The sequence below is a fragment of the Sciurus carolinensis genome, chromosome 16 (genome assembly GCF_902686445.1).
Source record: "Sciurus carolinensis chromosome 16, mSciCar1.2, whole genome shotgun sequence".
In the NCBI taxonomy this organism is placed as follows: Eukaryota; Metazoa; Chordata; class Mammalia; order Rodentia; family Sciuridae; genus Sciurus; species Sciurus carolinensis.
In genome coordinates, this window is record NC_062228.1 from 18,070,741 (window position 1) to 18,098,025 (window position 27,285).

The 27,285-nt window shown below is 54.1% G+C and overlaps 4 protein-coding genes across 19 annotated transcripts; 2 read left to right on the forward strand and 2 right to left on the reverse strand.

The window, feature by feature from the left end:
* Positions 1–396: 396 nt before the first annotated feature.
* On the reverse strand, positions 397–6,145 carry Elmo3 (engulfment and cell motility 3). 6 transcript variants are annotated; one of them, XM_047527842.1, is made up of 21 exons: positions 6,112–6,145; positions 4,611–4,767; positions 4,423–4,463; positions 4,264–4,336; positions 4,022–4,072; positions 3,665–3,834; positions 3,477–3,576; positions 3,223–3,374; positions 3,061–3,139; positions 2,910–2,960; positions 2,708–2,830; positions 2,479–2,610; positions 2,276–2,377; positions 2,065–2,173; positions 1,820–1,956; positions 1,570–1,733; positions 1,364–1,476; positions 1,162–1,266; positions 988–1,070; positions 815–901; positions 401–729 (listed from the first exon to the last, which is right to left on the reverse strand). In XM_047527842.1, exons 2-21 carry the CDS (start codon positions 4,686–4,688, stop codon positions 517–519), a joined length of 2,163 nt encoding a protein of 720 aa, XP_047383798.1. In that variant the 5' UTR covers positions 4,689–4,767; positions 6,112–6,145; the 3' UTR covers positions 401–516. The 6 variants fall into 6 exon arrangements, with proteins under 6 accessions (XP_047383799.1, XP_047383798.1, XP_047383800.1 ...); XM_047527845.1 differs by lacking the exons at positions 4,611–4,767; positions 6,112–6,145 and having other exon boundaries at positions 404–729; positions 3,942–4,072; positions 4,423–4,448; XM_047527843.1 differs by lacking the exons at positions 2,065–2,173; positions 2,276–2,377; positions 6,112–6,145 and having other exon boundaries at positions 397–729; positions 1,820–1,912; positions 4,611–4,911.
* Positions 5,104–11,629, reverse strand: E2f4 (E2F transcription factor 4). The gene is made up of 10 exons (XM_047527859.1): positions 11,428–11,629; positions 10,882–10,991; positions 10,591–10,752; positions 10,234–10,277; positions 9,472–9,533; positions 8,959–9,256; positions 8,302–8,502; positions 6,371–6,418; positions 6,112–6,156; positions 5,104–6,000 (listed from the first exon to the last, which is right to left on the reverse strand). Exons 1-10 carry the CDS (start codon positions 11,560–11,562, stop codon positions 5,885–5,887), a joined length of 1,221 nt encoding a protein of 406 aa, XP_047383815.1. The 5' UTR covers positions 11,563–11,629; the 3' UTR covers positions 5,104–5,884.
* An 870-nt stretch (positions 11,630–12,499) lies between these two features.
* Exoc3l1 (exocyst complex component 3 like 1) lies at positions 12,500–19,032 on the forward strand. Of its 7 annotated transcripts, none has more exons than XM_047527839.1 (14): positions 12,500–13,603; positions 13,915–13,967; positions 14,159–14,334; positions 14,414–14,633; positions 15,266–15,878; positions 15,961–16,078; positions 16,214–16,339; positions 16,439–16,539; positions 16,763–16,843; positions 17,575–17,704; positions 17,826–17,948; positions 18,029–18,184; positions 18,277–18,401; positions 18,483–19,032. In XM_047527839.1, the coding sequence occupies exons 2-14, from the start codon at positions 13,922–13,924 to the stop codon at positions 18,670–18,672; spliced, it is 2,205 nt and encodes a 734-aa protein (XP_047383795.1). In that variant the 5' UTR covers positions 12,500–13,603; positions 13,915–13,921; the 3' UTR covers positions 18,673–19,032. The 7 variants fall into 7 exon arrangements, with proteins under 7 accessions (XP_047383795.1, XP_047383791.1, XP_047383793.1 ...); XM_047527835.1 differs by having other exon boundaries at positions 12,501–13,603; positions 16,733–16,843; positions 18,483–19,031; XM_047527837.1 differs by having other exon boundaries at positions 12,501–13,603; positions 14,174–14,334; positions 16,733–16,843; positions 18,483–19,031.
* A 78-nt stretch (positions 19,033–19,110) lies between these two features.
* Matcap1 (microtubule associated tyrosine carboxypeptidase 1) lies at positions 19,111–27,186 on the forward strand. Of its 5 annotated transcripts, none has more exons than XM_047527854.1 (7): positions 19,111–19,447; positions 22,262–22,887; positions 22,969–23,112; positions 23,382–23,514; positions 24,444–24,749; positions 24,834–24,931; positions 25,912–27,186. In XM_047527854.1, the coding sequence occupies exons 2-7, from the start codon at positions 22,318–22,320 to the stop codon at positions 26,074–26,076; spliced, it is 1,416 nt and encodes a 471-aa protein (XP_047383810.1). In that variant the 5' UTR covers positions 19,111–19,447; positions 22,262–22,317; the 3' UTR covers positions 26,077–27,186. The 5 variants fall into 5 exon arrangements, with proteins under 5 accessions (XP_047383810.1, XP_047383813.1, XP_047383809.1 ...); XM_047527857.1 differs by having other exon boundaries at positions 19,436–19,447; positions 22,813–22,887; XM_047527853.1 differs by lacking the exon at positions 19,111–19,447 and adding an exon at positions 19,490–19,944.
* The last annotated feature ends 99 nt before the right edge of the window (positions 27,187–27,285 follow it).

The following is a 27,285-nucleotide window of genomic DNA, read 5'->3' on the forward strand; positions in this document are numbered from 1 at the left end:
CCTCCAAGTCCCACAAAGGACATGGGTCAGAGCCAAGCAGGGATGAAGACTGAAGTAAGAGTGGCAGGAGCTTTCTGGAAGCATGGCTTCCAGACTAGGGTCCTATTAATGCTGCCCAGGAAACATTGATTTAGGGCATTTTCTCCTGCCCTGCTACTTCTCTCTCAGCTGGTTGGTGCCCCCAGACCACAGACCACCCTCTTTGCAGGCCCAGCACTAAGGGAGGATGAAGACTCATCTTGAAGAAGGGCAAGAGGCCCAGCCTATTTCAACCCAACTTAGAATGCAAGCCCCTCAAATGTAGCTGCTCAAGTTTGCAGTGCTACCTTCTGTCTTATTTACTAAGTTTGAAGTCAGGGGATGACTTTCTCTTTGTCACAGGCTTGGCCCACAAGGTTCAGAGCTAGCTTGACACATACCTAAGAGCCAAGCGGACTTTATTTTTGCCCATGCTCCTCTACCTGCCGCCCCTTGTGGCTAGCACAGTGGTGGCAGCTGAGGCCCTTGGCCAACTTGTCAAGGTTCAGCAATGTTGCAGTCATAGCAGAAATTGAAGTTGGTGGGGGGTGGGGGCACAGGTGGTGGCCGCTCAGGGATAGGCACATTCTCTAGCTCCAACAGTCGCAGCTTGGTCTCCATGGTCAGCAACTGCTCCAGGTCCAGCCGGGTCTGCTCACTGCCCATGGGGCTGCCTAGCAGGGCACTCAGCCCATCTGTCCACAGATAGAACTGGGGACGATGGGGCCAGCTTCATGAGAGCCTGTTCTCTTCTCCCCTACCCATCCACCCCACTCAGGCTCACCCAGACACTCACATCATGTTTAGAGGGGGCAATGAAGTTGAGGTATGCCTCCTCCTCCCCGCAGTCATAGCTGATGGAGAAAGCTAACTCATAGAGGTCCTAGGGAAGCAGTAAGCAGGGACACTGAGCATGGACTGGGGCAGGCGGGGAAGGCACGAAGAAGCCCCTAGTCCCACTGTATGTACCTTATTCTGCTTCCCGGAGCCCTTCTCCCGGACATGGGGGCAGTCCTTGCCTGTCAGGAGTGCCCTGATGTCAACAACAGGGACTGCAAGAAGAAGAAACACTGGGCTCAACACAGACAGCCGTACAGCATGGGGCATCTGGAGAAAGCAGATATTAGACCCCTGGCTCCTTACGCTGCTCGGGCAGGCTCTCTGGGGTGGGTGGGTTGGTGCCTTCCTCTACATCCCCATACTGCAGCACCTTGTGGTTTGGGGACAAGCAGCAGAACCACAGCTTGTCTGTGCAGAGAAGGAGGAAGAGGGAAGGAAGGAATGATGAGAGGGACCCTGGGTCCAACCCAGCTACCCTCTGCCCATCCTCAGCACACTCAGAGACCCTGGCGCCTCCTGCTGCTGATCTTGCGGAAGAGTGTCCCCTCACAGAGGCGGAGCAAGCGCTGCTGGCGGATCAAGCTCATGAGCTCTGGTTTCAGCTTCTCCCTCAGCTCTCTGGGTGGGGAGTGGGGAGTCATAGATCAGGACTGACCTGAGGCCCCTTGGAAGGTGGGAGCTCATAATGGAAAGCCATCCCCACCAACTTACAGTATGGGAGGGGCCAGAGTGCCCTCCTGGTGCAGTCGCTCTGTCTGCCGCAGCCGCAGCACCTCCCCATAGGTGAGTGCATTCACCTTGGTTCGGAAGAGCTCCAGGGATGTAGGCTTCAGGGCCAGTGTGCGAGCCAGCTGTTCCCGTACCACCTGCATAACCTGGGGCCACCCCAAGCTCAGCTTGGCCCCTTGCCAGAACAGCCTCCTTCCTCGACCTCCCATACCTCCCACACCACCCCTCTAACCTTGTCAAAATCTTCCTGTGTTGCCCTCATCTCTTTCCAGGTCTTATTTAGCAGCTGGATGGCTACACAGAAAAGCTCATGGAAGCTCTGGTCCTGTCCGAAGAACATGGGTGAGAAGTCCTGGGCTGTCTCGGAGCCTGGAGCAGGGGGGCAGGAGGGGCTCAGGGAGAAGGTGTGTGCAGCCCCTGGCCCTCTCTGCCCTTCCGTCCCCTGTCCCCAGACACACTATGCCCAGCTCCACTCACAAGGTTCCCCAACACGGAGCAGTTCACACAGCAGCACAGTCAGCTGGATGCTGCTCCGGGCAAAGGGACACTCATGCTTATCCTCCCGGCTACTGTTTTCCAACACGAACTGGGGTAGTGGGAGCAGAGAATGGGGACAGTCTTAGCTAAGCCCAGGGGTCCTGCCAAGGTGAGGCTGCTGCCATCTCCACTCCCCTGCCCTGTCACTGACCCTGCTGTATGCACTGGGTGCATGTCTGGAGAAGTAGAGCATGTTGTCCAGGGCCAGCAGGCCTGGGGGCACACGTTCCAGGTCCTGCGCTGGGTTGCTGTTCTAGGGGTAGGAGCACATGCACTCAGAAAGGACCACAGCCCCTGGAATAGCCACAGCCTGAGTGGAGGCCAGGGTGGGGACTTGGGGTAGGGGTCACTCACAGAGAAGCCCAATTTGCGGAATTCTCGGGCACAGAGGGAACGGCGACGGTCAGCACTCAGCCCAGTGCCCAAGGACTCCCCCTCCAGTTCAAAGGCAGCCTGGCGCAGGGTCTGCAGCTGTTCCCGCTGCTCCTGGGGTCATTATTGGAGGGCCAGGGGAGTCAATACCATAGATTCAAGGCCAAGTTCCAAGCTACCAGCCTGTGTCCCACCCACCTCCAAGACACACCTGGCTATAGGGGTCAAGTGGTGTCCGCATGCGTGGCTCCAGCAGCCCCAGTGTAAGGGCCTGCAGCACATACAAGTGATGAGCCATCTCATCCCCCAGTGGTGTTGAACTATGGATGATGTTCTGGAGGACAGTCAGACAAAGGGTGTGAGGTGGGCTACTGAGAGAAGAGGAGTGGGGAGGGGTTTCCTTGGTTTTCTACCTTGTAGATGAACTGGCGAAGGTTTCTCTGCCACAGGTAGTCAAGCATGTGCTGAGGTGGGTGGGAAAGGGGATTAGATGCTTTAGCACCAGGGTGGATCACAATGCCCACCAGCTGATGCCCTCCATGCAGCTACCATATAGATAGATACCTTCCGTTCTGCAGGGTTGGCCCCCTGCAGCAAAGCTGTCAGCAGGGCCATGGCCTTGGTTTGCAGCTGCTGGTTCATCCTATGGCAGGAAGAGGGGCAGGCTCAGCTTAACACCCAGGGTCTCACCCTGCTCCCCCATCTATACCACACCCCAGAGCTTACACCTGCAGGTGCACCAACAGCCTATCCAGTGGCACCTCACTCTTGACCAGCTGGCCCAGAGCAGGGCTGCTCAAGGTCACACTCTCCAGCAGCCGAAGGGCCAGCGGCTGCACAGAGGCATCCATCAGATTCATGTTCACATAGCACACCACCTGTAAGAGGGGTAGGGTGTTGTCACCAACTCACCACTACAGTGGCCAGATCCTGGCACCGCCCCACTGCCCCACCCACCACCCCTAGAAAAGCCCACCCACCTTCCTGACAAAAGGGATGCTAAGCGTCTCCCAGGACACTACACCATGCTCCATAAGCTCCAAGAAGGCCTTCAGCCCGAGGGCCAGCACCTCTCCTAGGCTGGGGGGAGGACATCTGGGCTGAGCAGAACCAGACCAGGCTCCCCAAGCCCTACCATGTCCCCAGCCCACCACTGCCCTGTGCTCACTCGTCCCCATCCTCAATGATGGTGCCTAGTCTCTGAAGCCCATCGCGGCTGATGACCTCCCGGGCAAAGGTCATGTCTGAGGCCAGTAGAACCAGGTGCCTCAGGGCTTCGAGGCGCCCTTCATGACTTGGACTCTGCAGCCCACCCAACAGCTGCTCAGCCTCAAGGTCCTGGCAGAAGTGGGAACAGAGGAGAGGTGGAATTTGGATGATTAAGGACTGGAAGAGAGGGAACCCAGGTTTCCACTAAGTGGGGCACTGCTGAGCTGGGGCCAGACCTAGGCCAGAGGCCACCAGGCACTTTAAAGGGATGCAGTAGAGAGTCAGGCAAGAGAAGGTGGGGCAAGAGGGGTATTACTGGGGCAGTGCTGAGGCACAGGATGCTGCCATTCTTGATCTCTCCGCGGTTCTGCAGAAAACAGCAGAAAGGGGAAGCATAGTCAAGGAGGGTTCTAAGGTAATCAACTGGGTTGTCAGGGAGGATTAGGGGATCAGTGAAAGCTTTCATTCAGAGGGGAAGGATGAGTCTGTGGAATCAGGGCCAGGTGGGTTAGAGAGGTCATAGGGTTGAGCATGGGGGCTGGGGGAGGGGGGACTAACATTCTCAGTGATGTATCTCCTGTGCCCATCAGCAAACTGCAGGGCATAGCGCTCCCAGTGAGTTAGGCTCCACCTGTGGGGCACAGAGCTCAGGGAGGCAAGTAGGGGGCCGCCTCCCATTTGCCCCTCCCCCACCCCTTGCCGGTCCACCAGACTCACGCGTCGCACACCTCCTTCAAAACAGCGGCCAGGGGCTTTGCCTGCAAGTGGAGCTGTCATTCATGTGGCGGGAGTGGGGAGGGGTTAGGGGAAGGGGGCTGCGGAAGGAGGGCTGAGCTGCCCAGAGGGAAAGGGGGGACCCCACAGGTTGGCGGTAGGGCAGGTGGAGGCCGGACAGGCCGGATGACCTGGTCCAGTTGGATGAGCTGTGGGATGGCGTCACGCATCTGGACAGCAATCTTCACCACGTTCCGTGGAGGCGCCATGGTCCAACCCAGCTGTGGGCGCCTGCACTTTCCACGGAATGTGCCACCTCCTGCTGAGGGCGCACCTGCCCTGGAGTCCCTAAGGACGAGTAGGGCGTCCCTCTGTCCGCGGCCTGGCTCCGGTGGCCCAGTAGCACGCGCTCACAGCCCAGGGCCCCACTCCTGGCCACACGCCGCGGCCTTCCCAAGGGAGCCAAGGCTAGTTCCGGGTTGGAGTCCGGGGGCAGGAGGGTAGACCAGCGCCCGCCCCGGCCCGCCCCATCAAGGCAGCCCCGCCCCACGCCAAGGTGTGGCAGGCGGGGGCGGGGAGGGCAGGCTGCCTGCTGCCGCTCCACCTCCCATTCCAGCTAGGTGACCCACCCAGTTCTGCCACAAATCCAACATTGAGAGGGGCCCCAAAGAATCAGATCAGAGATAGCCTTAGGCATGGTCTTTATTCATTTGGACACTGTACAAATATTACAATTTCCTTTTGCTGCAAAAAGTATAAAAATAATCTTTATATAGGAATCCATTCGTTACTGTAAATCTTTCTAAATCTCTGCAAATGGCTCTAAATGAGGGTAAATGAATAAATGGAAATGAAGGGGAGCTATGGGGCATCAGGCCTCAGGGAATGACCTGCAAGGATTCCTAGCTAGAGACCTCAGTTCCTTCTTGTTAGCACCCCCCCACCCACCACTGCCACCTGCAGGTTCCCAGGGCTCATGGCCCAGCAGAAGTGGGGGGTGGCGTGGCGGGGCGCACATGAGAGGTCCAGGAGAAGCTGAAGGTAAGTGGGTGGTTAAGGAAAACTAGGATGTTGGCTGGCAAGTACCCAGCTCCACTCCACCTTTCCCTCCTTTTGGGGGGAAGGGCTGGCAGGAGCAGGGCAGTGGGCTGGACAAGTTGCCCTATGGGGACAATGGTGGGTCAGTGCCACTGGGTGGCAGCTGAGTCTGGGATGGGGAGGCTCCAGAAAAGACGAGGCAAACACTTTGGCTCGGTGGTGAAGCGGGCTGAGCCCCTTTCCCTTGCTCTGCTAGCACAGTACAAGTGCCAGTGCAGGAGAGGGAAATGTGGCCAGAACTGCAGTAGGGGAAGGCTGGGGAAGCCAGGAGTCTGTGGCTCTCAAGCCTTGTAGGGGCAGGTGGGGGGAAGGTCCCCAGGCAGCCCCCAACTCTGGGTCCCAGCCATTCGGCGTATGTCCCTGTCAGTCAGAGGTTGAGAACAGGCACGTCAAAGAGATCACAGACACCTTCACTCTCGTCCAGGTTGTAGATGTAATCGTGGTCTCCAGGGGGTGGAGAGAGACGGAGTAGGGGGGCAAACACTGCAGAGAGCACTAGGCTGAGGCCCTGTGCCAAAGCCCCACCCAACAGCCACCCAAACTCCTGCCCACAGCCATCCACTTTCTGAAGCCCCACCTTTCCATGCCACCCACCTTCTGAGGACATCAGCTCCTCCAGCAGCTCTGAGCTCATACACTCTGAAAATGGAGAAGACCCCAGTTACATTCTGGCTCCCACTTCTCCACCCATCAAAGCCCGTGAAACAGACCCCCAAACCTCCATCAGGAGATTTACCCTTTCCCCCTGCAAGTACCAACCACAACCAAAAGGTCCTCAGAAGGGCAAAACAACAGTTGTAGAATGCAATGAGTCACATTCCTTATCCCCATCCCCAGAAGGAATGTAGCCTACCTCGTGTGGGGTCGAAGATTTCTGACAGCTCTTTGGGGAGTTCCAAAACTGAAAGACAAGAAAGTCATGCTTGAGCTGGGAGTGGTGATGCATACCTGTAATCCCAGTGGCTCGGGAGGCTGAGGCAGGAGGATGGAAAGTTCAAAGCCAACCTCAGCAACTTAGCAAGACCCTAAGCAATCAATCAGTGAGACCCTATCTCTAAATAAAATATATAACCAAAAAAAAAAAAAAAAAAAGGGATGTGGCTCGGTGGTTAAGCATCCTGGGTTCAATCCTTGGTGCCGAAAAATAAAAATAAAAAAAGTTGTGCTCAAGGCAGAGATCCAGACAGGTCACACTAGAGGCCCCATGTTACTTAGACTCATCACCACCCACCCAGGGCTCCACAGAGCTAAGAATATATATGTTCCACCCCAGGCCAAACTGGCATTATTTGCTAGTCTCTTCTGCTAAACCCGATTCTCAGCACTGAGCCCAGGGTACCAGACCCACTGCAGATGACTGGTATAGCCTTTCTAATTCAGAGGCTCTGAAGAGGGTAACAGACTTGTCCCTTTCTGGGTTCAGTGTGCACACCCTGTCTGGTGGAAGATGCCCCATCCATTCACTCCCATCCCTCTGAGCACCTGCTCTATGCTGGCCTCAGAGGCCACACCCTGGGTGGGGTCACCTGGAGGAGGGAGAAGTAGATGTTTTGACAGAAGACAGTGCCACAGGGTGATGACCTCCACTACATATGGGAAAGACACATACAAGAAGAAAATAAAACTGGAGAGGACCACAAAGGATGCCATAAGCCAGGCTTAAAAATTTGGATTTTTTTCCATCAGGCCTTAGGGAATCATTGAAGATAACTTTTTTTCTGGGGATTGAACAGGGCCTCCTGTATGCTACCACTCAGGTATATTCCTAGCCATGAAGGTACGTTTATAAAAAGAGACATGCCAAAGTCAGGTTTAGATTTTAGGAAGATCATTTTGTTAGTAAAGGTAAAGAGAAGGATGCTGACAAATTTGGAATTAAGGGGCCTAGGAGTCATCCTGAGTGCTAAGAATGCAAAAGGGATGGGAACAGATGTCTCAGACAGACCTCACTTAGCCAATGTGGGGTAGGCAGCAGAGGGAGAAAAAACTGGAGTGACACTCAGGGGACAAGTCAGCCTGGGTGACTAGGGTCAGTGGTACAGTGCCCATGGAGGTAGAAAAGCAAATTTCAGAAGGAAAATGAGTTAAAGTGAGGGCACATGGAAATGAGGCATTCACAGGAGACAAAGAAGATGGCAAGTATACACAGAGGAGTGGAGGTCAGGCAAAAGTTGTACACCAGGAGGAGGCAAGACAGTCATCTACCCACAGCTGGGACCTTCCACAGTGTGAAGTGGAACAGTCCCAGGAAGCAATGATGTTTAAGGAAGCACCTGGGATACAAAGAGAAGCCAGAGGGAAAACATCAGAAGGGACTAAGAGGGAACACCAGAGTCAAGCCTTATAGGAACCTGCTGGGTTCAGGACCACATCAAGGGTAGCACTGCTACAGCTGGGACAAGGGACCCTGCTGGCTACCAACTGAGGATAATCAAGAGATCAAGAAAAGGAGGGGATTGGGGATTACTTTTTAAAGAGGTCCAAATAGAGATGAGACAGGGAAGGTGAGATGGTGACATAAAGGACCAAGTGTCAATCAGTGGGATGAGAGACTCAGTGGTACTCTTAGAGGTGACAGGCAGGGCTTAAGAGAAGGCCAGGGAGTTCCATGTTAGCCCAGGAGGGAGGCAAAAGGGCACCAGCACTGACCTAGAGGCCAGATACCCTGCTCTTGGCAGAGAGCTCTGCTATATGTCCCAATTCTGCATCCAACCTGTACTGGGCTGAGGTTAGACTCCCTGCTGTCCCTGGGATGGGGTGGGTGTGGAAGGGACAGGTACTCACCACCTGTCGGTTCCACCTTGATGGGTTCAAAGGAGGTAGAAGGATTGGGTCCAGATGAACTGCTAGTGCTGCTGCTGCTGCTACTGCTGTCCAGCAGGGCAGAAGACTGCAGTGGCCGGGTGTCCAGTGCTGTTGGGCCTAGTGGGAGTGAGCTGAGCTCACCGTTGTCCTTGCTCTCAGTCCCAGAGCCACTGTTGTTCACTGAAACAACATTTCCCAAACCCAGTCACACAGGTGCAGAAAGCGGCTCATTGAAACTGGCTGGGGTAGAACCCATGGCCAGGAAGACCACAGTTCTGGTTCCCAGACCCAAGAATTAGGCATTCCAGAAGAGTTAACCTGGAAACAAGTCATTAAAAGAGACAGAGGCACAAGGTTATAAGGAGGAAGACTCCTGGACAACTCCAAGAGAGTTGCCAAAGTAGGTGAGACACTGGCAGATGTAGGGGAAACCACTACTGGCCCTTTACACTGTCAGAGCTTCCCTGTTTAAAAAAGTTCATTCACACTGTCACAGCACTAGGAGGCTAGGTGGGGACCAGGGAAAGACCAACCCTGACAGTCTAATCCAATTCTAAGTATGGCACTCTACAACAGAGGTATTGCTTCTCAGGTCCCAGAAGATAACCCCATCACCAGCTGCCCATTAAGCCTCACCTGTGATTTCAGCTGCTGGACCTGTTACCCCTGGGACTTCTGTGCTGCCAGGAACATGGATGGGGGTGGTAAGCTGGGGACTACTTGGACGTGAAGCCTCCTGGGGCTGAGCTAAGGTAGGCTTGGGCAGAGGTGGAGGGGTAGGAATAGCAGGTGGGCTCTGAAGCAGATCCTCAGGTGGTGGCACAGGCACAGCCACAGGTGGCGAACTCAATGCCTCCTTATTCACAAGCAGTACCTCAATGGGGCCACTCATACTCTTCAGGTGAATCTGGTACTTCTTCTGCCCATTGAGACCCTACAAGTGGGTGGTAGGGACAGGTAGAATTACAAGCAGGCATGGCTCCTGCATGACCCTGGGTCAGGGCCATAGTGTCCTCACATTCAGGCTGCCCATCCTCCTAGATAACCCCAACCCCAGGCCTCCCCCTACGTACCCCACCCTTGACTTATCAGACTCCACAGCCAGCACCCGCCCTCAGTTGACACTGCCTGCCTGAGCTGAGTACCCACCTCTGGGATGGGCACCTCTAGGCTGGTGCCTGATGGGGCACGAATGGCCAGGAGGGTGTCTCCTAGAACAACAAGGAGAATGGGTCAGGGCTAATGGGTTCAATCTGAGCTGAGAATGGATGTGCCTGCTCCTTGGAGCAAGGTAGGAGATCACAGTCTCTAAAGAACTAGACAACAGACCTCCACCATTCCCACAGTGACTGGGCAGAGCTAAAGTGCTTCTCTCTCCAATAGTCTAGGCTCAGTAACCAGGAAATATGGATTCAAACACATTTATGGAGTGAAAGATCAGTGGCCGTGGGCATCTCACTCCTCAACTGACGATGCTGTTCCCAAGAAATATGTATTTTGGCCAAGGCAAATGTCCCCTTCCCAGAACCAATCTGAGGGAATACAAATGGATACAGGGTAATAGCTCCTGTATCCACAGTGCAACTGAATTAACTACAAGTTGGAAGTGGGCACCACTGTCCTGTGCATATGGAAGTAAGCCCATAAACACATACACACTCTCCCTTGCACCACTATCATGCCCAAGAAGTCAAACCCAGAAGACCCACCCCAGAATTCTTGCATTCGTTCCATATAGCAGGCCTAACAGAGTCCCAATGACCCTCAAACTGAGGACTTACACTGCCTGGCTGGGTAGGCCCCAGGGTCCATCTTAAGAAATGGAACTAACCTTGGGCACTGAGTCTGATACTCAGGGCTGTAGTTCGGTCTAGCCCCACCCCCAGTTCCTCCTACCCAGGCTCTGCTCACCAGCAAAGCATCTGCAGATGTCCTCATGAGTCACGTAGGCCAAGGTGTGAGGGTTAAGGAGAACGGCTGATGCCCTGTCTACAACGTTAGATGGCAGACCACAGAGGAGACCCAATGCTTTAGCAAAGGTCTGACACACACACACATCCTCAGAGGAAGTTCTGGGGCCTGGGTTCATGTGGGGAGGGATCATAGGCTAGGAATGGAAGGGGAAGGGAGGGGCTCTGAGAAAGGCGCCTGAAGCTTAGGGGCTTCATCCTCCCAGGAGGGACAGGGTCCAGGGCACCAAGGAACAAACCCAGATGAACCAGGGGCCCTATGCCCACTCCCCCAGAGCAGGGACCGCCAGGAGGATATCAGCTGTTCTGCACGTCCTCTGTGACGTTCCGGATGCTCTGCTGCACCCACACCTTGTGCTGGTCAAGTTCTTGCTCCCGCTGCTGCAGCTCCTCGATTTCTGCCTTCAGTTCAATCAGCTTGTCAGCAATCTCCCGAGTATTGCAGCCAGGCCCCACACCCCTGGGGGGGGAATGAGACTGAGAGGAACTGCCAGAAACTCCAAGTTCCACAGCCCCTGCTCTCTCCACCCCATGTCCATGACACTTCTGGGTAGGAGATCACACTGCTTTCCCAGATAGCCCCACTCACTTCCACTGGATGCTGTTCTTGGATTTTTTCTCGATCAGCCCAATACCTTCTAACACGTTGGTAATGTCGTAAATTCGCCGCTTCTGGCGCACAGCTAAGGTGTCAGCTGCCTGGCAGACAGAAAAGAGTGGAGAGCGCTCAGCCCTACTCTCGGGTGCACCCCAGCTACCTTGAGATTTGGTTTGGGGTGGTCTGGGAAGGGTGTAGCCTGGTTCCAACCAGCTGTAGTGCCTCCAGGCATTACAGCAGCTTGGGACCCTGGGGTGGGGAGACCTGGCACAGCTCTGAACTGATGTTTTCATGCTCTTTACCCCTCATCTGCCAGGGAGGGCCACGAGGACTAGCACCTGCAGCCTGGAACACAGGTGACGCTCAATGGCCTCGGCCGAATGAATGAAACAGCCCCCGATCTTTCTCCTGTGAGAAGGCACACGGATGGCGGCCGACTCTCAGAGGACTCAGCGGGTACGCCCGAGGCTTTCCGCTACCGGCCCAGGCCTGGCCCACCATCAAGCTCCCCCAGTTGCCCCTAAGCCCGGGCCGCACCAGCTTGAGGTCAAGCACGCCGTCCTTGGCCTCCTGCAGAAGTGACACGAACTTGGTGGTGAGAAGTCCCAGGCTCTTCTCATGCCGGCTTGGAGTGCCCGGGGGCGGCGGCGCCTGTGGCCCGGCCTCCGCCATCGCGCCCGCCCGCCGCCTCCCCTCAGCCAGGCCAGGCCAGGCCGGCGCCGCCGCCACTTCCGCTTCCGTTCCTTGCCGCCGGAGCCACCGTCGCTGCTTCCGCTTCCGCCCCGTGCCCTCCAAGGGAACTGGCGCAATTCCTGTCTGCAGGCAGGGACGTAAAACTGCGGGGAACATCCCTAAATATTCAACTGCCGAATTAGACGAAAACAAGCGCTGACAAGTGGGAATACCGACAGTTGGGGGAGGGGTATGGAGGAAGTCAGTGAGCAGCCCCAACTGGAGAGAATAGGGAGCCATCGGACTCTTCCTTGCCAACCTGCCCCCAAATCATCTGTCCAACCCTCTCAGGAGAGACTACACTGCCTGATAAGCCCAACCTGCTCCCCTAAGCCTGATGGAAAAGGCTGCCCCACTGACTCGGGGTCACCCACCCGCTTTCTGCCCTACACTTCTTGCCAAGCAGCAAGCACTAACTACATCCAGCTTGCCCACTTCTCTTCATCCCTGCCCTCCTTCCTTACTCCCAGCGTCTTCTTTGCTCTCCACACTACAATGCTCAGAGGCTGTGGAACTCTTTTATAACCACTTCCCAGCTAATATAAAGAGGTTTACCTATGTGTGAGTATAAGTAAGCCCTTAGAGCACTTCCTGGCGTGATGCAAGAATTATGTTTTTGCTGGTATGTTTTGTTTGTTTGTGGTACTGGAGGTTGAGCCCAGAGGCATTTTACCCCCTGACCCTTTTTATTTTTTAATTTTTTATATATTATCTTATTTTTAAAAAAATTTTTAGTTGTAGATTGACACAGTACCTTTATTTATTTATTTTTATGTGGTGCTGAGGATAGAACCCAGTGCCTCGCACATGCTAGGCATTACTCTACCACTGAGTCACAACCCCAGCCCCATATATTTTTTTTAGTTTTCAGACAGAACTTGTGATCCTCCTGCCTCAGCTGGATTAACTGGGATTACAGGAGAGCTCCATGGAACCTGATTTTTTGTTATTTTTAACATGGTTATTGCTTATTGTTATTTTAGGTCAAGTTTTCTGGGAAACAGACTTTGAAACAAGGATTTGCTGGCAGCAAGTCTATTGGGGATCCACATTTGTAAGGAAGTAAGACAAGCAGAATTGGGCAATGCAATAATAATTATTATTATTTTGCTTAAATAAAAAAGTAAAATCCTTTATATTCAGTAAGCACTTAAAGTTTAAAGATGCACAGCCCACTAGCTCTAAATTAGGGTGGCCCTTCTACGGTGTTCCAGTCTTTTGTTGTTGCAGTTCTAGAGATTGAACACAAGGCCTCATTTGTACTAGGCTAGCACTCGACCACTGAGTTACGTCCCTAGTTCTGATTAAGAGCTTTACGCTTCTGGCAGCTGTGAGACATCAGCAGATTACACTACGGGCAACTGGGGAATGAGAGCCTCTGCCCTGAAGTATGGATTTGGGTGGTGCACAAAATGTCCACTGAATTCTTACTATCCTGTAGTTCCTTCCATGGCTCCCTATTGCTCTCAGAATTAACACAGCCAGCAGACCTCTGTCTTGCCATCACTCACTATGCTCCCTCTTCACTACAGCCTAAGCCTCTGCTCTACCAAGGTACACAGCCTCCTCCCAGGGCGCAGGTTGAGGCTGAGTCTACTTCATGTCTTTGCTCTGAGCAGTAAAAGGGTTGGTCAAGACTTGATGATCACAGGGAGTACACCCCTACCCTCCAACCCCGCCCCTTGGGAAGTGGCGCCCAGTGCTCCCCACCTCAGTCCAGATGCTCTTTCCTGTTGGGAGTAAAGTGCCAGAGACTCAGCTTCCTTCCTTTCTGCCTTGGGGAGGGAGGGGCTTCTGGGCTGGGAAGTGGGAGAGAGGCTTCCTTGGGGAGAGGAATTCTGCTGTTTTGTGCCAAAGTGACTGGAATCACCAAGGCCTGTGAGCAGTGAAGAATGTGACCAGTTCTGCTTTGGCTAGAGGGTTATTCTCAAGGTCAAGGCTGTTTGCAGAGGAGGGAGAACTGGACATCTGGTCAAGACTGGTAAGTTTTGTACCAAACTCTTCTGACCATCGCAGAGCAGGAACAGGGTCTTTCAGAGGCAGGGTGGAAACAGGCCTCACTTGGCATTGGCAGGGGCGCAACCCAGCAACCCAACAAGCGAAGGCCTCCCAGGTGCCTCCCCCATCACACCACCTCCCTCTCATTTCCTGAGGGGGCTGGGCAAGAACCTCCCTCCTCCTCAGAGGAGCCTAGACAGAGGCAACTGCCCAAAGGAGACACAGGAACATCTACTCTGCCTCCTCTAACCCAGATCCTTGCCCCTACTCCCACTTCATTTCCTACTCCTCCAGACCTGCCATGGAGTCAGCAGCCAAGGACAAAATGAAGCCTGCACTTCCCTGTGGTATGAACCCTGGTGGGTGGGTTGGGGGAGGGTTGATGGCAAGAAATATGGGAATGTGGGTTTGGTCCTCCCTCAGGTCTGCCTGGATATCTATAGGACAAAGAGGAGTGGATTGTCCTGGGAATGAGCTGGGGAACAGGAAGGACAGCAGGTTTGGCAGCCACAGGCCCCTCCCTGACGTAGTTGTCCAGGCTCTTCTTCCCCAGGGCCTGAGTGGCCAGAGCAGGAGCGGGCAGAGCAACTGGCTAGGGGTGCAGCACTCAAGTGGGCCTCAGGCATCTTCTACCGGCCGGAGCAGCTGACCAGGCTGAGCCAGTACCGTAGTCGAGAGGTGCAGCGTACCTGCTCCCTAGAAGCACGCATCAAGGTAGGCATGGGGCAGGGGACAGCAGAACAAGGAGTGGGCTTCAGGGCTAGCCAGGACTCACTGGGTCCTCTCTTCACAGTCAGTGGTGCAGTCATACCTGGAAGGTGTGCAGACTGGTGTGTGGCATCTGTCCCGTGCCCTTGAGGCAGTGCAGGGAACCCGTGAAGCCCTGAGCCAGGCCCGTGGGTTACTCAAGAGTATGGCCCAGGCCTCACAGAGCCTAGAGCCCCTTCGGGAGCGGGTTATCCAACATAAGCAACTGCAGGCCCTGTCTCAGTTGCTGCCCCGGCTGCAGGCAGGTGAGTGTGCAAGGACTCTGGGAGTCAGTTTTCAACAGTCAGTCCACAAACACCCACCATTGATCAAGGACTGGAGCACAAGTTGTGGGATTGCATGGAGAGATGCACTAGGGACCTGCCAGAAAATAAGCCAGGCTTCAAATGGCAGATGAGAGGCTGGAAGTGTAGCTTGGTGTAAAGCACTTGCCTAGCATGTGCTCAGCCCTGGGTTCAATCCCCAACACCACAAAACTAAATAAAATTCCAAAAACAAAAACAAATGGCATATGAAGCAGCATGTGAAATCAGCTCATCCTGGATTTCCCAAGAATGGGATGTTTGAGTGAGGATAATCCAGTCAAGTGCTGTGGCTAGCCTGAGCTAATATATTGCTAACACATTAAAATAATTCTCTAATGGGGTGTATATGTTTGGAGGTGAATAGCTTTCCTCTTGTTAGTTTAAGTGTTTACATCTGACCCAACAGGCTGCTAGGATTTTGCCTTGATCCTTTCAGATTGTTCAATACTCTACTGTACTGATTATTAAACATTTTAGATATCACTCCAGTCTCAGGGCCTCAATATTACTTGCTGTACCCATTGCATAGGGGAGAAGGCTGAGACCCAAATTTGTCTCCTCTCCCTCATCAGTGCCAGCTGCAATGGCCAACACACAGACCCTGATTGATGCCCAGCGACTCTTGGAGGCATATGTGAGCCTGCGGGAATTGGAGCAGCTGCAAGAGGAGACATGGGCATCTCTTGGGGGCCTTGAGTTGCCAGTCTTTCAGGGCCTGGGCCTTCTGGCTGAGTCACTGAGCCAGGCTATAGAGACAGCTGCAATGGCTGCCAGGCAGCTGGCACGAGAAGATCCAGCCCTGCTGGTGGCTGCTCTTCGTGTGGCAGAGGTGGAGGCTGGGCGCACAACTCCTGTGGGGCAGACTCCCCGAGATTGGCGGCAACGCTGTCTGCATGCACTACAGACAGGCCTGGAGCAAGTTCACTTTTCAACAACCACGCTTCCTGAACCAGGGGCCCTAGCAGGGTGGCTGAAGGCTCTGCAAGTAGCCCTGCCTGCTGAGTTGGCCACAGCTGAGGCACTAGTGGCACCCTGTTGCCCACCACACTACAAAGTGGTGCAGCTCTGGGCCCACACCCTGCACAATGGCCTGCGCCGCAGCCTGCAGCATCTCCTTGCAGGGCCTGAGCTGGGAGCTGCTGATGCCTTCGCCTTGTTGCACTGGGCACTGCATGTGTACTTGGGGTCAGTGTCCTTGGGGTGACAAGAAGTGGGAGGATTAGAGGTGGGGGAGAGCTCAGCGTGACGCAGGGCCTCCCATCTCCAGGCAGGAAATGATGGGGAGCCTGGAATTGGGGCCTGAAGTTGATGTTTCCCAGCTGGAGCCCCTTCTGACGTTGGAGAACATTGAGCAGCTGCAGGCAACATTTGTGGCCAAAGTCCAGGTAAGTAGTTAGGGCAGAGACACTCTGCCAATCAGCTGTGGTCTTTATCTGTAGAGTTCAGTGTCTTCCTGTCTTTGGCAGGGTCAGTGCCCTGCTACATCCTGCCACCCTGCTGCCACTCATTCTTTCTCCTAGGCAAGTGTGGCCCAGTGGCTGCAGAAGGCACTGGATGGGGAAATAGCTGAATGGGGCCGGGAGCAGGAGCCCAACACAGACCCATCTGGCTTCTACCACTCACCAATGCCAGCTATTGTACTGCAGGTGGGAGAGAAGAGGCCAGGGAGGAGGGCAGCTCCCATAGGAAAAGAACAGGAGGGCAAAGTCAGGGCTTTGCTGATGGCTGCCCATCTTTACCTACAGATATTGACTGAGAACATTCGTGTGAGCAGCCTGGTCAGCGAGTCACTACAGCAGCGGGTGCATGGCATGGCACTGTCAGAACTGGGCACATTCCTGAGGAGGTCTGCCAAGCATGGACCCATTCCCAATCCCCATCCCCCTCCCAGGACAGCCCAAAGGGGATCTGAGTGAATAGGACACACCAGTGGGAAAGGGATCCTTCAAACAAGGATTTGGAAGTGGGGCAGGAGTACCAGGGCTGGGTTTGGGGGGTACCAGAGTAGCAGAAAGTCTAGCCACCTCTGTCCATTGCAGCTTCAGTGATGCTCTGATCCGATTCTCCAGAGATCACCTCAGAGGGGAAGCCATGGCCCCTCACTATGTGCCCTACCTCCTGGCAGCCTTCAACCACCAATCAGCACTGAGGTACTAGAAGACTCCCAAGAAAAGCCACCTTCACCCACCCGCTACTGAATTTCTATTATGTACTGACCAGGCCCACACTAGGCCACTCAGAACTTTGGGCCCACATAGCTCAGGGGTTCCAATCCTGGTTTTGCTAATTACTAACTATACTACCAAGTTACCTAATATTTCTGAGTATGGATTTTCTTTTGTATTCTGTGGGTAATAATGGAATGGCCTGAGAATCACGTCAGATATTAGATGTGTAATATCTACCACAGTGCCTGGCACATAGGGCCATTATTCATTCCTTTAGCAAATATTCATCAAGGGCCTAGTCTGTGCCTAGTAATGTCTGAGGTTACAGGTGTAGACAGAAATAAGAAAAAATTTCCTTACTCTTGGGTGTTGTGTTCTCTGTGATGGGGGTAGGGAGAATAAACAAATTAATGATGAGTTGTACTCCTTCCTGACTGGGATTAGCTCCCTTCCCTTACAAACGATGAAGCAGAACCAAAAAACTGACTTGCTCAAGGTCATCGTGAATTAGAGGCAGGTCCCGCTGGGCTGTGTGCCCCTTGTAGCTGCTGAGAGCACCCCTCCTAGCCTAAATCGGTACCTGAGACCTCCAGAGGGGCAAGGAACCCCCCACCACACACTTACGGCCACAAGGTGGCGTCGGAGTGGCTGAACCACGGAGGCCAAATCAGGCCTTGGCCTTGGTCCTGAAGTCATGTTTTCTTTTGGTCCAGCTCCTCAGTGTCCATCCTGCAACCCGACGGAGCAGCTTCAGGGGTCTTGGCTCCGATAGAAGCCGCGCTGGACGAGTTGCAGAGGAGGATCTGCCGTCTGGTATTGGAGGCACTGCAGGTGGAGCTTCAGGTGAGACTTCCTTCCCGTCGTAATAAGGATGGGAGATAGAAGGTGTACATATGGAAGTCTCTGAAGGGACTGCCAGATCGGGATCATATCGCCAACTCCAGCTCCACTCACTCTTCCCCAGCCCCTGTTTGAATCTGTGCCCTCGCGCCAGTGGCTGTCGAGCTCCGAGTTGCTGGACTGTGTGCGCGATCAGACGTCACGATTCTGCCGGGATTTCTGGCGTGTGCGGAGCCCCGCGGTTGAAGTGCGTCGAGTGGAAAGGTCGGGGAGGGGCAGTTGCGCGTGGGAGAGACAATGTAGACCCTCTGATCACCTACCTTGCAGTTGCTGTTGGCAGAGGCAGAGCGCACGGTGGTATTGCAGTACTTACAAGCGCTGATGTCAGGTCGCCTAGTGTGCCGCGATGCAGACGAACGAACCCAGGCTGCCGAGCGACTGCAGCACGATGCCGCCCAGCTTAAGGAGCTTTTCCTCGGTTTGGTGAGAGCTCGTTGGGAAGGCCGACGGGCAAAAGTCTCAGTTATTGGGTGGGAGCCAAGGGCTGGCTAGAAACTCAATCCCAACATACCCAGGGTCTGGAGGAGAGCTCGCATTGTGCGCCGGTGCTGCTCGCCTTGAGGGAGTTGCTGAATCTGCGCGACCCCACGCTGCTTGGCCTGGAAGTGGCAGGCCTGAGGCAACAATTTCCGGACGTGAGGTGCGGGGACAGTGGGCGCGGGGAAGGGGGAGGAACCAGGGAAGGGAAGTGCTGGGCCGATTCATCTTGGTATCCCTACAGCGAGGACCACGTCTCTGCCCTTTTGGATCTGCGCGGGGACGTGTCCCGAGAGCAGCGTCAGGCCGCACTCATCTCCTTGCAGGATGGCCCGCCGCCTTCGCCCCTCATGGGCCACCGCGCTCTCTTCAGCCTGGTGCCGGCGCCTACGCCCTCGCTCTCCTCCTGCCTCCCCTCGGGGCCCTGCTCTTGACGCTCCTGTGCCTGCAGAATAAAATACGGGCCCCGTACGCCTGAATCTATGTGTTGGGGAAGGAGAAGGATGAAATAAAAATATCCGTGACATTTAGGGGATTCATGCACAGTGACACACCTAAAGTATCCTGGCTGCAGTTCTGGCATGGACCCATTCCCAATCCCCATCCCCCTCCCAGGACAGCCCAAAGGGGATCTGAGTGAATAGGACACACCAGTGGGAAAGGGATCCTCCAAACAAGGATTTGGAAGTGGGGCAGGAGTACCAGGGCTGGGTTTGAGGGGGTACCAGAGTAGCAGAAAGTCTAGCCACCTCTGTCCATTGCAGCTTCAGTGATGCTCTGATCCGATGGGCAGTGGCTAACCTATCTAGACATTTTCCTCTATGTGGACTGCTTTCCAGAGTACTCGGGCTCAGGTCCAATACACAGATTCCACCCACGTATTCACCCCCAGGCAATGACTAGTACCTCCTCCACCTTCCTGACTCCCGTCCCCAAGTAGCAGCCGAAGCCTGGAAACTCTTGAAGGGGACTTGAAGGGGACGGGTCGACAACTACACCCCGCCCAGGGGCATGGTGTGATGCTGAACTCAGCGGTCTCAGTCCTGCTTGGAGCGCGTCTCCACAGAGATTGACATGTTCCGCCCAATTTCGTGAGAGCGTGCGCGCGCCCGAGAGCGTGCGTCATCAGCGTCAGCTCCCGTGGGCAGGGCGGCGGGGGACCCGCCTTGCGGAGCTAGAACCGCGGACGGCAAGCAGAGGAACAAACAGGTGGGGGCGCAGCACGCGGACCGAACCCCCCCCCACCCAAACCCCAAAGATCCAGACTAGGCGCACAATGCGACCCTTTTGATCTACTAGAGAACCCTCCTCCGCTCCATTGTCTTCTGGCCCCGCCCTCCATTGGGCACGCCCTTCGCGCCATCCCCTCACTGCTTATTGGCTGCAAGTCACGCCCCTCCTGGATCTCTCGGTTCCCATTGGCTTTTCAATGTTAATCTCTCTTGGGAGGCGCGGGCCACACCCCTCATCTGGAACCAGACCACGCCTTCAGTAGTCAAGGGCTCCTCCCCAATCCAGCCATTCATTCTGCTTCTGGTGTTGGGTGCTTGAAACATGAGGGTGAATCGGACCGATCCCTACCCCCCGGGAGTTCAAGGGATGGTAGTGGGGGCAGGGGCGTAGGCCCCAACAGTGACGGCCTAGGGCGGTAAAGAAGCCATCGAGCACTGGGACCCTGTAGACGCCGGGAAGGCTTCCCGGAGGAGGTGAGGCCCAAACCGATTACTGAAAATGGTTAAGAGTTTGTCCCAGGGAAACATTGCGGGAGCATTCTTGGAAGAAGGACCTGAAACGTGAAAGAAACAGGTGTACTCTGGTAATTACGAGGAGGTAGGTCTAATGAAAGAAGGGAAAGATGGAAGGAAAGTGCCCAGGCAGCAGCCTGAAGACCAGTGTGGAGTCTAGCAAAGTATTCAGTTAGTTTAGGGGAATGGAGCCTGGAACCTGAAATCTTCAAGCAACTGGGTTTTGCACAGGGTGGAGGAGGGTGAGGAGATCAGGTCTAGATGGGGAAGCAAAGTACTGGTTAGGAATTATTCTAGTTCTGGGAAAGGCTTTTGAGTTCATTCATTGAACAACCGCTCTGGGTCAGGCATTAGGTTCTGGGGACACAGCTGTGAATGCTGGAAAGGCGAAAACAGGTAACTGTCAGATGTATCATAAAAATATAAAGCTTACTGCAGTACACTTTAGATGGTGATGGTGCTACAGAAAACAATTCCTGGCTGGGGGTAGATTGTGGTGAAAATGGGGGAGGAAGTTTACTATTTATAGAGTTTAGTTAAGGTGATTTTTTTTTCAGTACTGGAGATTGAATACAGGGGTACTTTACCATTGATACACATCCCTAACCCTTTTTATTTTTTATTTTGAGACAGGATCTTATTAAGTTACTGAGGCTGGCCTTGAACTCATGTATGACTGGGATCACAGGCACCTGGCTAGGGTGCCTTTTCTAAGATCTTGATATTTGTTCAGAGATTTTAGGAAAATGGGAAAGTCACTTTCTATTAGTGTCATTATATTGGATGGGCTTTCTAGACAAAGGATATGTTCAGTCTGAGATGCCTGTTAAACAGTAAAAGATGTTGTATGAAGACTGGCAACACTTGTCTAAAGTTTATGCAAGAAATTTGAGCTGATGACTCAGACTGAGGGCTGAGAGTGAGGGCTGGGGGTATAGTTTGGTGGTACAGAGCATGTTTAACCCTGAGTTTGATATCCAGCACTAAAGCAAAACAAAACAAAACAAAAAAATGAGCGTGGATGAGATTACCTAGAGAATGAGCATAAATGCAGAAGGGAGAAGTTCCCATAGACAAGTCCTGGGTCATTATAGTGTTAAGATTTTGGGGAGGTAGGGATGACCGGCAAAGAAGACCAAGAAGGAACTACCAGTGAGATGGGAAAAGAACCGAGTTCCAGTGTTTTTGGAAAGTGAAATGGGCAGCAAATTTCCAAGGTAAAGGGGTTAACTGTGTGAAGTGCTGATGATCAATATGAGGATTGTTGATGACCTTGATCAGGTCAATTTTGATGGAGAGTGGGGGACATGTGCCTAAGTGGAGTAAACTTCAAAGAACAGAAAAAAAGGAATTGGAGACTTGGTATAGATAACTCTGTGTGCTGTGCTGTAACAAGGAGCAGCTGAAGGGAGAGTCAGTGGTGTTGTGGTCGGAGAAGTGTGGGTTTCAATGAAGGTTTTGCTTTGTTTTTTGAGTTGGATAAATAACATGTGCCTATGCTGATGGAAAGAGTTCAGTGGAGAGGAAGAGATTGATGATATAGGAGAGAAATGCTGGAATGAGTCCCTGAGCAGGCAAGGGAGCTCACAGTCTCTACAGCCTCTAGTCAGTCTTTGGGAGAGACTGAACTGGACTGAGACCTGGCACAGAGTCAGGGGTTAGTGTCCTTCTATTGGACTTGGGTGACCAGATAGGGATGCGTCAGATAGGGGATAGGCCAGAGATTGGCTTGGATTTGAAATCTCCCTCTGCTTCCCAAAAGTAGATTCTAATTTGGATATGAATAGATGGCTGAGAAGAGAGAGGACATTACAGGTAGAGACTAGCATAAGAGGCACTTAGGCATTCAAATCGACAGAGGCCAGATGGGAAGGAGTGTGTAGGTGAAGCCATGTGTGAGGGTGGTACCGAGAAAATGCAATAAGTAGAAGGCATCCCCTGAGACCCCCTCTGTCTGCTCTGGAACTGGGTGAATATTAGAATCATGAGTAGGAACTCAGTCCTTGCCCTCTGCTTACAGGCTGAGGGGGTTAAGTAAGCACCATCTAAATGGGTATATAAAATTCTCTCTCTTGCTTCACCCCAGCTCATGTTACTTGCATAAGCTTGCTGGAGGGAATGGACACTGGGGTGAGGGTGCGGGGACAGCTACTTAGACCATTGGCAGCAGACCCTGGGCCCAACGAGGGCCCAGCAAGGCCTGTGTGAACCTGTAGGGCCTATAGCTTCTCTGACTACACCCACTCATGCTGGTTTCCACATCCTTCTGTGTCCCCAGAGGTCAACAGTGTGGGAAGTTGGAGAGACCCGGCTGGATGTGAACTCCAGGACAGAATGGTGCTGGACTCGGGGGCTCAGGTGTATGAGCAGGCACCCCCCAGCCTGCCTGCCAGTCCCCAGTCCCTGCACCATAGTATAAAGAGCCCAGACCGAGATGGGCCACCCCTGTACCCCTGGCCTCAGTCTCTGGCCGTGCCCCTGGCTCTGGCAGTCCCCTCAGGGCTACAGTCCCAGTCTGAGAGACAGCCCTTCTCAAAACTGCATTTGGGCCACCGCGGCCACATGCGTCGGAGTGAGAGCACCTACGCTGTAAACAGTGCTGGCTGGCGAGGGCGTGGCACCCGGGGACAGGCCCCACCTGGACAGGGACGGGGTGCAGGTAGGGGCACCCTGCGGTCTGCAGCCTCCCTGCCTCACATTGCTAAAACTCGAAGGGATGCAGGTAGTGGTACCAACAAGAGCCCCTGTATGTTGGTGGCACTGCGGCCCACCAACATGGACCGAGAGAGGGATAAGTTCTTCCAGTCCCATTACACTTACAACCCACAGTTCGAGTACCAGGAGCCCATGCCCACAACTGTGCTGGAGAAGTACTGTGAGGCCTCTGGACAGTTCATCCATCAGGTCAGTCCACCCTGCCTACTTCATCCTGGCCCTGACCACTCAAGGGGCCTGGCCTGACCAGCCCTATGGCCCTGTGTACAGGCAGTTGGCATCATCGAGGCTGTCCTGGAGAAGTTTGGCACCTATGAACACTTTGAGGCCGCCACCGGGGGCCAGCTTCTGACTAAGTGCCAGATTTGGTCCATTGTACGCAAATACATGCAGAAAGAGGGCTGCGTGGGAGAGGTGAGCTTGCCCTGCCTATATATCCCCTAACATGCCCCAAATCAGGCTGTCTGGCAAGTGGTTCCTGGCCCAGTTCCACACCTGGCCAGCAGATGATCTCAGACAAATCCCTGCCCTTGCCCCAGGGAGGTGGGAGGTGGCTCTGAGTAGAGGTGTAAAGGGTGAGTGCCCTGAACAGTGTTCAGCTTGGCCGCCCTTGGCATGGATGGGCCCACCCACAGCGTGACCCCCAGGCTAGTAGTCACAGCTCAGTACACTGCCACCTGCAGGTTGTGGTGCAGCTGAGTGAGGACCTGCTGTCTCAGGCAGTGATGATGGTGGAGAACAGCCGACCCACACTGGCCATCAACCTGACTGGAGCTCGCCAATACTGGTTGGAGGGCATGCTGCGCCATGAGATAGGTCAGGCTGGGGGTCGTGGGTAGGGAGGTAAGGGGGCAGGGATGAGAGAGGGCTGAGAGCTGGGGAGTGGGTAGTGAGGGACCCCAGTAACCCCCTCCTTTGTTTCTCCCCCTTCCCTCCGGAGGAGGACAGGCCCTTGCCCTTCCTGAGCAGCTGTCTCTTCCCTCTTGCTCACAGAGGTAGGCCAGAACACACCTGCCCACTCTCCGAGCTCACCCTCATCTCTTGTTCCTTTGGGGTATCTTTTTCTCCGATTCATTTCTGATTTTCTTTGACAGTGGGGGTAAGGCTGCTGAGGCCCTAACAGGCCAGAGGTAGAACCCTAAGCGTCCTACCAGCCCGGCCAACAGGCAGTCCCCTCTGGAGTGGGTAGCAGGCCAGCTCCTAGAAACAGAATTGCTTGAGGAGTACAATATTGGAGCGGGCAGGCCAGGCTGGAAAGGAGGGCACGGGACACTTTTCTGTCTGTACTTCCTCATCAAGAATCCTATTGTCCTGGGCAAGAGGTGTTTTGCTGGGGGCATCAGTGTAACTATCCAGTGATTAATATGGGCACCGGAGATGTTGGGGCTGGGTGGTGGGTGTTCCTTCTCTCTAGGAGAGCTGGAGAAAGCGGGGCCCGCAGGTGTGAAGGGACAATATGAGTTGGGGTAAGGAGGGGGAGAGAGAATAAGAGAATATTCTGTTGATGGGTTGGGGGGTATTCATGCATGAGTCTGAGTCTGAGTCTGTATGAGTCCTTGGGTGCAGGTTCTTCTTTGGAGGGTCTTCACGCAGCTTGAGGTTTGGTGAGTATGTGTTTGTCTGGGGTTGGGGAAGCCTGAGTTTGGGGGCATGAAGATTAATTACTAGAGTCACCGCTAGGGGTCCGCAGGGTGGCTTCTCCAGACACCCCGCCCAGCGCCGCCTCCCCCTCGCCCTCTTCGTAGGCACTCACTACCTGCGGGGCGTGAACAATGCACAGCAACCATGGCACAGCGCTGAGGGCCGGCTGCAGTATGGGCTTCGGCCAGCCAACCCCACGGAGGAGGGCCTGGCCAGCCTGCACAGTGTGCTGTTTCGCAAGCAGCCATTCTTGTGGCGAGCGGCGCTGCTCTACTACACCATCCATCGCGCCGCGCGCATGTCCTTCCGCCAGCTCTTCCAGGACCTGGCGCGCTATGTGCAGGACGCCGACGTTCGCTGGGAGTACTGTGTGCGCGCCAAGCGTGGCCAGACAGACACCTCCAAGCCTGGTGGGCAGGACACCGGGGAGTGACCTGGGCGGAGGCGAGGGTTGGGGCTCCAGGTCAAGGACTCACTGGCTCCTGCGCTCACAGGCTGCTTCAGTAAGGACCAGGTGTATCTGGACGGCATCGTGCGTATTCTGCGGCACCGCCAAACCATCGATTTCCCACTGCTGACCTCGCTGGGCAAGGTGAGGGACTGGGGCCCTGGTCTGCCCTCCCCTTTCTGCAATATTCTGTGCTCTTCTGATTCTTGCACGACTGAGGTCTGAGTGCCAGACCTCTTTGGTGCAAAAAGCGTGGGTGGGGTTGAACAGAAATGAAATGACTTTCTGGCGATCAAAAGTAAGCTATCAGGGTGTGTGTAGGTGCAGCATTTCAAAGAGGCTGAGCATTCCAGGCTAAGGGAGTGGTTAGGGAAGCCTGAGGAAGGAGACTGGAGAAATGACCAAGGACCACGTCCCTGGTGCTGGGCCTTTATACCAGGCAGAGAAAAGTGGATCTCATTTGAAGCAGTGGGGAACTGAAGGGGCTTTAAGCAGAAGTGTGATGCAGATATTTGCTTTAGAAGGCAAATATGGGAGGCGGACTGAAAAGAGCCTAGGGAAGGGAGTACACTGGCAAGAGGAAGAGGCTTTTCTGTCACTCTACAGATTGATGGTGAGGGCCTTAGGAGGCAGTGGTCATGTATTTAGAGAGGAAGGCCAAATTGGAGAGCTCTTTGGAAAGTGGAATCCCTTTATCTCAGTGGCTACCCTGAGTGGGACGGTGAGAGTCCAGGCACCCTCCCTGGAACCTGACCTGGGTGACTCAAGAGTTGCACTGGCACCTAAAAGTTTCATGTTGACTATGAGGAGGTGCCTTAGAGATATTCAGAGGAAGGTGCTCAGGAGGCAGTTGGATACCTATGTCTGGAGATAGGGGATAGGCTAGGCTGGAGCCAGCAGTGGTCTCAGGGGGCATAGATAAAAGAAAGTGTTGAGAGAAAGAACAGAGACCCAGGACTGAGCCTAGAGGTACATAACATGGGTATGGAACTGTGGGTGTGGTGGGATGAGGGGAGGAAGGAGTCCTGGGAGTACATGGTCATGAGCCATCAGCAGAGCTGGGACCAATTGCCTAAAAGCTGGGACCAACTGCCTAGCCCTGAGGCTCAGCTTCCTCCCTGCAGGTCTCCTATGAGGATGTGGACCACCTGCGGCCCTATGGGGTGCTGGATAATACCCGAGTGCCCCACTTCATGCAGGACTTGGAACGCTACCGACAGCAGCTGGAGCACATCATGGCAACCAACCGCCTGGATGAAGCAGAGCTGGGCCGCCTGTTGCCTGACTGATGTTGATTGAGGGCTATTAGCAGAAGTCCTAGACAGAAGCCTCCAGATCAACCCCCAGAACATGAAGCTGATTGCTCTGTGCTTCCACAGCCTGGGTGTTTTTTGGGGGTATTGGGAGGCCAGGAGCATTCTGGAAGGACAGACGGTAGCATCAGAGGTTTTTATCCCTTGCTAGTTTTCCTGGTTCCTGTGGACCAGCAGCAGCATGTCAGGCAAATTGTTGAGCAGAGGGGAGGCCTGGGGACAGGAGGGGAGCTGAGTGTTAATGGGGATGTAGGGTGGTTTGGGAGTAGAAACTTGTTTTTGCATGAAATGCTTTGAGTGTCCGATACTCCAGTCTGTCCCTTCCCCCACCTTGCCCCTTGGTGCTCCTTCAGCATTCCTGCTGTCTACCTCTTACTGGGTCCTGGTGGGGGTTGGGATCCCTTCTCCTGGGGTGATTGCTTGAGCATGAGTTCCTGGCTTTCACACAGGCTCAAAGGGCAGGGGTCTTGGTAGTACAGACCCAGCTGGGCTGGGGTTTGCTTTCCAGCATTTTGCCTCTTTCACTGGTCATGTGTTTATTCAGTACTTTTGTGCTCTGATTCCTGGGGCTGGGAGGTCATGGTGGAGGGCAGGACACACCTGGAAGGTGTCAATTGTTCCTATCCCATCTTCATTACATACATACAGACACATACATGCTGGGCTTTAGGCCTTGTGCATCGAGGCCAAGAGCTCATCTGACCCTGCTTCCACCCCCTGCACTGGCCTCTGCTCTTCCTGTCTTTGCCCACACCCCGATGGCTGGTCTTTGGCAGAAGTTGGCATAACCTGGGAGCAGCCATCCTTTTGCCTACAGGGCAGGCCCCTTAGGTTTTTTTGTCCCATCCTGGGACAGAAGAGGTACAGAGCTGGTTGTTGCTTAGACTCAGTGACGGTGAGGTTGACCTAGTCCCATTCCTACTCTGGGCCTTAGTTTTCCCATCTGTAAAACTTGGAAACACAGCTGGAGATTTCTTATTCATTTAGTCAACACATATGTATAGAGCGCCTTGTGCCAGTTACTGGTTAGAATTCTCACTGAACTCTCAGTTCAGAGGGAAGCTAGACAATTAAAACAGCAATTAAAAATGATGTGTGTGGCCTCTGTCTATTTAAGGTCCAAGCCCAGGTGCTTCCATGGAATGGGGCTAGTATCTAAAAAGGCCCTCAAATGGTTTGTGAGGG